The sequence below is a fragment of the Vigna radiata genome, chromosome 4, assembly GCF_000741045.1.
Source record: "Vigna radiata var. radiata cultivar VC1973A chromosome 4, Vradiata_ver6, whole genome shotgun sequence".
NCBI lineage: Eukaryota > Viridiplantae > Streptophyta > Magnoliopsida > Fabales > Fabaceae > Vigna > Vigna radiata.
In genome coordinates, this window is record NC_028354.1 from 11,987,368 (window position 1) to 11,997,304 (window position 9,937).

The following is a 9,937-nucleotide window of genomic DNA, read 5'->3' on the forward strand; positions in this document are numbered from 1 at the left end:
GACAAATAAGTTGGTACAAAAGTGAACTTGGATGAATATTTTTAGTTATATGGAAAGTGGTCCTGAACTCAATTTAGGGCAAGCAAAAAAGGGTGATATGGATATTACCATTGTATTGGATTATTACAGATACCAGTTATCTGTCATTCAATTCTAGCATTAAATGAAAACCAGCAAGTGAATACCTACCATTCCATAATCTAACTATCTCATCTCTATAAAACCCCTTCAAATATTCACAACCTCAACATCATTCTTCCTTCAACTGCAACTGCAACTTTCTCCTCTATCATGGCTAGCCCTCTGCTTTTTCAGGTTACCTGCGTGCTTGTGGTGCTGATTGTTGGTTTTGGACAGATTATTCCCTTGGCAGAAGCAGATATTCCATGTGGCTCGTTGCAACTCACTGTGGCACCATGCATAGGCTACCTAACGGGTCCTGCTGGTAGACCCATCCCTGCAGCATGCTGCAACGGTGTCAAGCGCATCAACAACCAAGCCAAGTCCACCCCAGATCGACGATCCGTCTGCACATGCCTCAAAAACAGTGTTTTGAGTGTACCTGGAATCAATGTTCCACGCCTTTCAGCACTCGCTAGGAATTGTGGGGTTCACTTGCCCTACAAGGTCACCCCTTCCATTAATTGCAACACGTAAGATCACTCACATCAACATCATACTGTAACATCTTTCAGCCGTTACTTTTCACTCAGATATATCAAAACTTCATGCATATATATATATATATAGTATATTTATACACATACTAACATCAAATTTTGGTTATTGTAGGATACCATAAGCAGTTTGCACAAGGGTTTACCCTTGGTGACGATATATACTTATTCGACAATAATAAGCAACAGAGAGGGAATAAAGATGGTTTAAATTCTCCGTCGTCTGAATCCCCCACTAGGGAGTATTTTATATGAAATGGGTGATGAACTCCATCTCCATTAATGTTATAATTAATGTTGTTGTTTCTCCAATGTGATATTGGATTTTCTATCACTAATATATATTTATATTTTCATATAACATTGTCTCTCGCTCTTCTTTTATTTTTAATCTTTTGTTTAATTAAAAATGAATAGCAAAAGCACTCTTCTATACTTAAGATTCTAAATATACATAATATTTATTATTGATGACTAAATATTGAATTAATAATATAATAAATTGTTAGAAAACAAAATGTAGAATGAATTTATATCACGAGTTAGACTGAGAATATATTATCAGTTACAAAATCAAGTAATTTAGAAGTGTGAATGTCATATATATATATATATATATATATATATATATATATATATATATATATTCTCCAATATATATATATATATATATATATATATAAAAGTGATGGAAACCAATAATAACAACAAAAAAATATCAAAGCTGTATAAGTAATTCTTCCAAAAGGGTAAGAGTTTATGAGAAATACAATAAAAGAAAATAAAAACAATAATTACAAAAAAAATATCAATACTTTTAACGTGAGAAAACACTCTGAATGGAAGAAGTAAAAATCCACTAGCACAAGGTGAGACAATGCCTTAATCATCATATTAGAACAACAGTTTGCACTAAAATAAATCACTTATTACTCACGATCATTATTTATTGGTAATGCAAAAATTCATTGGTAATAGCATGTTTTTGTCATATTTCCGATGAGCAAAAATTCACCAGTATTTAGTCCTTCAACAAATGTTACAGACATATTATATCTATTGAAAAAACATATACTTATTGAAAGATATATATTTTGATAATTATTGACGGATTCTAATCTTTGTTTGAGTCATGTAACGTCCTCGACACTGGAAGTGGAAAAAGATGGTTGGTGCTTTAAACTATCGCTTTCTCCTCTATTTGTAGCAAGTTGTCCTGTCCCATACAGTTTTACTTTATTCTTTTCATCGACGAGCTCAACCTAACTTATCATTCTCGATCCCTTTGCCTTTACGTTGAAACTATTTCTAGTTAGAATTTCTATTTCCTCAACCTATAACCTTACCATTTCCTCTTAAACATCTAGAATTAGTATTTGTCGAAGTTTTCAATGTTTTGTCTTCCATTATATCATTACAAAAGTTCTTGAAATTACCAACAAAATTTTATCGATGGAAATAAATTCATCGAAAAATTTGACTTACCGATGGATTTAATCGACAAATTTTGAATTATTTTTACTGACAAATTTTACTAACGGATTCATTATCGATGAAAAAATTTATAGGTAAAATTTATCGATAATGTGTATCTCAATTACTTATGAAAAAATTCGTAGGTGAAATCAATCGGTAATACATATTTCTCTTACAGACAAAAAAATTCGTCGATAAATGAAATATACATTACTTACGAAAAAATTTGTTGGTGAAAAGAACGAGAATTTCCCGTCCATTTTTTCTCTTATCCACGAATTTTTTTGGTGCTAAAATCCGTTGGTAATGCAATATTTCACTTACCTACAAAAAATTTCTTCGATAATGAATATTTCATTTACTGATGAAAACATTTATTGGTAAATTCGTTGATAAATGAAATATATATTACCGACGAAAAAAAGAACAAAAGTTTTTCAGCCCATTTTTTCCCTCTGATTGCTAGAGACATTAGCTATTTCGCATTGCAGGTCTTCATTTTTGTTGGGCGATGCAACCTCTGCATTCCTCCACTTCTCCATCTTGACTAAGACCATCGTAGCTACGAACTCATTTGACACACCTCTATCTCCATTCAGCCAGGCCATCATCTGTTTCCATTAGGGATGACGACAGGTCAGGTCAAACACGGGTAGTGCCTACCCGCTACTCGACACGCAAAACGAAAATCCAACTTGCAACTTGTTCACTAGTCGTGCGGGTATTCATTTAAAAAATACTCACGGATATTTTAAAACTCGCAGGTACCGATGTATATCTGCAAAAATTTTAAAAAAATATATATTTTATACATTTTTAAAATAAAATTATTATATATATATATATATATATATATATATATATATATAAGTTAAATTAAAATTTAATTTTTTAATTAAATTTAACCTAAACCCCACTTTGCAAGAACAAAATTGCAACCATAGAACTCCAAGATCAGAAAGGCAGAGTAAACCCCAAAACACTACAAGTCCAAGAATCCCAAAAACTTCCAAAGCAGAAAAGAAGATCACAAACTCCAAACCCGCTACAAGATCAGGAAAAAACCCCAATCACAGGAACTCTACCCCTAAATCGCAGACAACCCTAAATTCCTAATTTCAAAACTCCCAATCCCGAATAAGAACCTCCAATATTTCGCCACCACCTGTAAAGGAAAAACAAAGAAAACTCAATTCCAAAATCGTGAGCCAAACGTGAGAATTAGACCCTTGTACTGTGAAATCACAACGAAACGTAGAAGTCCCTTTCCTCTACAAGACGAACCAGAAAAAGTGAAGGGAGAGGAAATCACAATACCACCTCCTTTGCATGAGCCACAGAGGATTTTTCCTAGACTGAGTTGTTCGCGCGAGAACAAAGATAAGAAGCTTTTGGGTTTGCTCGCAAGAAATATAAAAGAGAAGAGATTGGAAAAAAAAAAAACTCTGAATAAAGTTTTTGAGAGAAAAAAATTATGATTTTTAATTAGGGTTAAGTAATTTTAATTGAAAAGCTTTCCTCTTTTTTAAGAGTAATAAAAAGAAAATTTAATTTTAAAAAATATAAATTATATTATTTTTATTTTTTGTGGGTAACGGGTATCCGCGAGTCAGATAGTATAATACTCACACTCAACTCGTTTAGAAACAAATATTAAAATACTCATTACCTGTTACCTGGAGGTAATAAATATCCGCGAGTAGTAACTATCTGTTACGGATTTTACCTGTAGGTATCCGCAGATGCGGAACTTTTTGTCATCCCAAGTCTCCATCAATGTCATCGTGTTTGAGGTCTTCCACTCCATCTTCTTCTTCTTTAAAACACACAGGAAATGGACAATCCATCTTTTCTTCCTCTTTCACGCAATGATACATTCAAGCACTGTCACCACCGTGCAACATCGTTGTTGTCCGCTTTGAGTCCAACCGAAGGCAACATTTTTCACTATCCTTACGATTAGTGACACAACCTGTACTATTTGGCATTAACCTTAATAATTTTTTTCACAAATTTGATCAAAGTTTACAATAAAGGACTCAATTGGATTATCACGGATTTACCAACGTACAAATCTGTCAGTAATTACTAACGAAACAAAAATTCAATCGGTAAAATTTTTCGACAATAGTTTTACCAAATTTTTTACCGTCAATAATTTTAATTTATTGACAAATTTTATGTATTACTGAAAAATTTTGATAGTGAATAATATCAATTTTTCTTATAATATAATGTGAGCTTTTTTTCATATTTTTTTCATGCACCACCAAAGAATTTTGTAATTAATCAAGGGAGAGTTCATCTTTAAATTCTTCAATTGCAAAGACAACATAATTGAACTTTGGTGTAAAGAACATGGAATTTTTTCTACAATAGACTTGGTGTAAAGAACATAATTGAGTTCATAGTGAATAATATCAATCTTCCATCTTCTCACTACGAAATCACATCTTGTTGATTTTCAATAACTTGCAAGATAATTGGTTGAGTATCCTCCTTCATTGAAAAATATCTTCTTTAAGGCTTGAAGTTAAGCAAACTTCACTCTGTTATAACCTTAATACTTTTTCTTTATAAAGTTTTAAATATCCTAAGAACTTACTTTCTTTGCAAAGAATAGTTTCTAAACTTAAACATTTAATAGTTTGGAAGAGAAATTTTTTTGCTTTTAGGTCCTTTACTCTTTTAGCCATATTAGCTCTCTAAACATCATTCAACATTATTGTTGGTTATTGAGTTCCATATTCAATGATTGGTTAATATATACTTCTTCTATAGTAAAAAAAATTCTCCATTAACATATCTGAATGATCATAGTATATATGTGGTATAGGAACAAGTAAATCATGTCAGAAAATCAATCTATTGGTGATACCACATCAAAGATATATCATGAACAATATTCACAAAACGTTAAATTTATTACATTTTCTAACTGTATAGTATTTTATTTGCATTTGAAAACAAAATAAAACAAAATGGGTTGTCTTAAAAAACTAGTTGGCTATTTATTTGTAAGCAACTAACCATGAGATACTTTTATTTATAATTTATACACATGTATATAGAATTTTAGGTGTTATTTGATGTATTCGGCGGAGGCCTAAGGAAAAAACTACAAATATAAAGAAAAAATAAGACATGCACGTTTTGTGAAATAATCACTCGATAATCTCTTAAATATAAGGAGTTAATAAATCACGATTAGTTTATTCCAGTCCAGACAAAAAAGAATTCACATCTTTAATTTTATGTTTTAAAATATTATTAACTTTGTGACTTATGTATACTATTAAAATATTTATTATAACATTATAAAGTGGATTAATTCAATTATTTTTTTTATAACAATACAATTAAAGTATTTATTTATTGTTGAAAACTAAAAGATGAACCTATATAATTTGACAAATAAATTAAATATTTAAACTATCTAAATATTATTAAATAACATTGTAGTATTTAAAAAATTAAATTATCAACTTATAAAATTAAAAATAGTAAATAATTATAATAAAATCTTACAAAAGAAATTGTAAAGAAACTAGTAAAGTATTGTTAGTCGATTAGCTAGGACTTATCCCATCTTTCAATCTATTTTAAATTTATTTGATCTATGAATTAAGTGAATCAGGTTTAACCTAATCCATATTTTAGAAACATTAAATAGTTTTTGAAGTCAACCTATATAGCGAATTTTAAAAACATTGAATGCATGGCTTTACTCTCATATTATAATCCATTTGACATCTCTATGAATGCATGGCTTTACGTACCCCTTTTTTTCATGAGTAAACCCTCAAGCTGTCTGCTGCTTACCCTATATTGCAACAAATTTAAAGTGGAAATCTACAAATCAATTTCAGATTAATAATATATTGTTTTCTTAATTAAAAAATTTAATTAGAAGCCTAATAATCTTTCATTAATTTCCATGTTGGAAAGTTCTTATTATCTCCAACTCAAAATCGTATAAAAAATATTCATAAATTTAATACTGTCTTTTCCAAGAAATATACAAAATTTTGATAACAGTAGTGAACAAATTCATATAAAGTATCATCTCACTTTTAACTCAAACATTAAAACAAGTTTATTGGTTCATGAAAAAGTTAAACATGTTCTAAAAAATATAAAAAATCATAATCTTATTGTAAAGTATAAAATTAATATAAAGTTTTGGGTTAGAATAGTATGAATATCTATTATGCAAATTAGATTCATGTCATTTTTTTCGTTAATTTTTTTTTAAAATTTATTAATAATATTAGAGTCAATAATTAGTTTCAGTGTCCGACTTAAAGGGATTTGAGTATAAAAGTCTTTTTAATTAAAGGTTAAAGGGTTAAATATGTTTTTAGTCCCTGAAGTATCAGTGAATTTTGATTATAGTCTCTACATGAAACATTGATGGCATTTCATCCTCTTAGTATTGAAACATGTATCTTTAAACCCTAAAAACAGACGGCGTCAATTTTTTTGGTGATGTGGCTAACGGTATGCCACGAGAAGCCACGTGAAGTCTTCTTCTCCAACGCGTCTCCACTGCTAGCCACTGAAACCCCCATGGCTACTCCACCGGCTCAACCATCAACAACCCTACCGGATCCCCAAAAAGAAATTCCCCAAATTAAAAATCCTAACTTTCTCAGTCGTCGTCTCTTGCCGCGCCTCCGGTGCACTTTCGCTGTGCTCTCGTCGCCTCCGCCACTGAGACGCCTACTCCGTCAATTGCGCATCCTCCTCTCTGCAACCAGATGGGTTGATTTGAATAAACATAGAAGTTATCCCATGTACAAAAGTGTTTCAGAAGTGTTGCAGTCTGCAACATGCGTCCAACCTTCTTCAATGCTGGTTAACATCTTCAATGACTTTATCAAGCAATGGCACCCTTGTCAATTTAATGGACTTGGTCATCCCATTCCACAGTATAGCCACCTCTTCATCACTCTTCAAATGGTTCAAAATAACCCTTTTTTCTAATATTAAAAAAGAATCGCACTATAACAACTTTTTACAGCAAAAATTGCAGAAGATTCTTCCATGGAAAAGCTGTGATCCGTCTTCTATTAAATAAAGAATATCAAATTCGAAAGGTTGATATATTATTTAATACCATAGAAATACAAAATCCACTCGTTATAGAAAACGAAGATTATTCGAATAGTATAAATAAAGAGAATTTGGAGTTCATTATATTAGAAATACAGATCTGGATCTAAAATTATTATGTGTAACGGGTGAAAGTCAGAGACCGTGATGCAGTGGATGCTTCATAAGCAACTAAGTTTCTCAGTATACTGCTCTTTTAAGGCAAACGAACTCACTCACCTTTGCAACTCCAAATGCTATATGTCTCCAAATGCTATATGTCTCAGTCCTTAAAACCAGTGCGAATCTTCTTAAACCACCACACAACACCCTCAATTGATGCTTCCGATCACTCCAACTACGGCTTGCGACCCGAACCCCAAATTTGACAAATAAAACACACAAAAATGAGATTAGGGTTCAGGATTTTCACAATTAAACATTTACTAAGCATTAGGGTTTACTTACAAGGTTCTCTTTCAACACCCAACTACGGCACCGCACCGAACAACTAGATTAAAGATTGATGAACGACACACTTTGAGAGAGAGAGACGACGAACAACCAAAGCCACACCGAAGAGGGCTCGAGACAGCAACACCACGAAGAGGACTCGACAGAGGGCTTTAAGAGAAACCGACAGGGATCGACAATGGGCTTTAAGAGAAAGCGCCTCGCCAGGGTTCAGGAGGGTTCGAGAGAGAGAACAAACGTCGATGATGGTTCAAGAAAGAGGGCAAAGCTCCAGCTTCAGAAATGAGAGAGTGAATACAGGTTCAGCTTCCACGTAAGCAGAAATTCATTTTTTAAAAAAATATATTTACTTAATCTGTATATAAATTCCGCAGATAACACCTGCTTCAAACTATATACGGATAACTTATGTTATATACGGATCCTATCCTTGGATAACTTTCCCGCCACCCCGCGTCAACATTATATACGGCAGTTATATACGGATTATCCGTATATAAAAATCCGTATATAATATCCGTATATAAATCCTTATTTTAACATCCGTATATAATTTCCGTACATAATAGTTAATTTATATACGGATCCAAATCCGTATATAAAATTCCGTAGATAATGGCATTATTTCTTGTAGTGGTATCACTTCACTGTTTACGTCTAAATATAACCATTATATCAGCAAGAATTTTGAATCCATTGTCTAGAGTGGTGACAACAAGAAGACTTCCTTCTTGTTGAATCTCAAGAGTGGAAGGGCCTATAATCCACCCTTTGCATCAGTGCTTGTTAGAAGATTAATATTGCCCATCTCCCAAAATTTGATTTGGCCATCTTCACTAGCAGCCAAGAAGCGATTTTGGGTTGTGTCAAACTACACCCGCTCAAAATCGAAGACGTGACACAACAATCGGAGCATGTCTTTCTGCTCGTATCCGTATTCCTATACGGATTCGTTGAGTAGTTGCTCGAAGACAGGGTGGTTGAGGAGCGTAGATGGAGGGAGAGGGGGTGGCCCGCATTGGAGAAGAAGACTTCACGTGGCTTCTCGTGGCAAACCGTTAGCCACATCACCAGAAAAATTCACGCCGTCTGTTTTTAGGGATTAAACATACATGTTTCAATACTAAGAGGATGAAATGCCATCAATGTTTCATGCAGGGACTAAAACCAAAATTCACTGATACTTCAGGGACTAAAAGCATATTTAACCCAAGGTTAAATAAGTGTGTCTCATTAATTATGATAAATGACAATATAAATAAGGAGTAATCGTGGTTTAAAATACCTCTAATAAAAAAAATATTACTGTGAAAGAACTCATACTTAAAAAAAAATTATTCAAATATAAGTTTGTGAGGTTGCTTTAATATATGGGAATAATCTCTCAATCCCATGCACTTCCAATTACTCATCTTGAATTAATAACAACCAAATTTTTAATGCTTCTTACAATCCTTACACTCATGAGTTTCCTATTGTAAAAACTGGTCATCTGGCCTAACTCGACCCAACCCACCACAGATTGGTCACTTAGTGACTCAATCTAACTCCGCTCATTTATTAGTGAGTTGAAAAAAGAAATTCAAACCCAGTCTAGCTCAACACAAGTTAGTGAATTAAACAGGTTTCATTGGCTCACTTAATTAAAGTTTTTATTTAAATAAAAAAATACAATTCTTTTGTAATTCAAATTTAAATAATTTCAATATAAAATGATGTTAAACTCCAAAGATAATTTAAAATAAAAAAATTAACATACAACTCAAATATAATTCAAAAATGAATCCAAAAAGTGAATAAATAAGTTTATAATATTGATAATTTTTGTGTCACTTGTCCATTTATAAGATTAGAGTCATAAATGGATAAATTTATAATATTTTGCTCCCTTGAAACACCTTTCTCTTTATTCTCATTTACAATAAAAAATGTTAAATAATAATATTGAAACACTTAAATTAGACCAGGTGAGTTGGTGAGCCAATCTGGCTCACTATGGATTCAACCCTGATGAGTCGGATTCTGGTTGAAAATTGACCCGTATAAAAAAAATTCATTTTTTTCAAGCCTAACGCGACCTGAACCCGTGGTGAGTCTAGTTGGCCTGCAAGTTCTAATCTATTTTCACAACACTAAATTATAAAATTGCATGAAAAAATTCATAAATCATTTCTAAAGTATTAATATCAGTTTTCAAATCATATTGCAATCGTTTT

General features: G+C 32.1%; 1 protein-coding gene across 1 annotated transcript; it reads left to right on the forward strand.

Annotated features, from left to right (window-relative positions):
- Positions 1–271: 271 nt before the first annotated feature.
- Positions 272–1,033, forward strand: LOC106759073 (non-specific lipid-transfer protein 1). The gene is made up of 2 exons (XM_014642083.2): positions 272–653; positions 793–1,033. The coding sequence occupies exons 1-2, from the start codon at positions 292–294 to the stop codon at positions 800–802; spliced, it is 372 nt and encodes a 123-aa protein (XP_014497569.1). The 5' UTR covers positions 272–291; the 3' UTR covers positions 803–1,033.
- Positions 1,034–9,937: the final 8,904 nt, after the last annotated feature.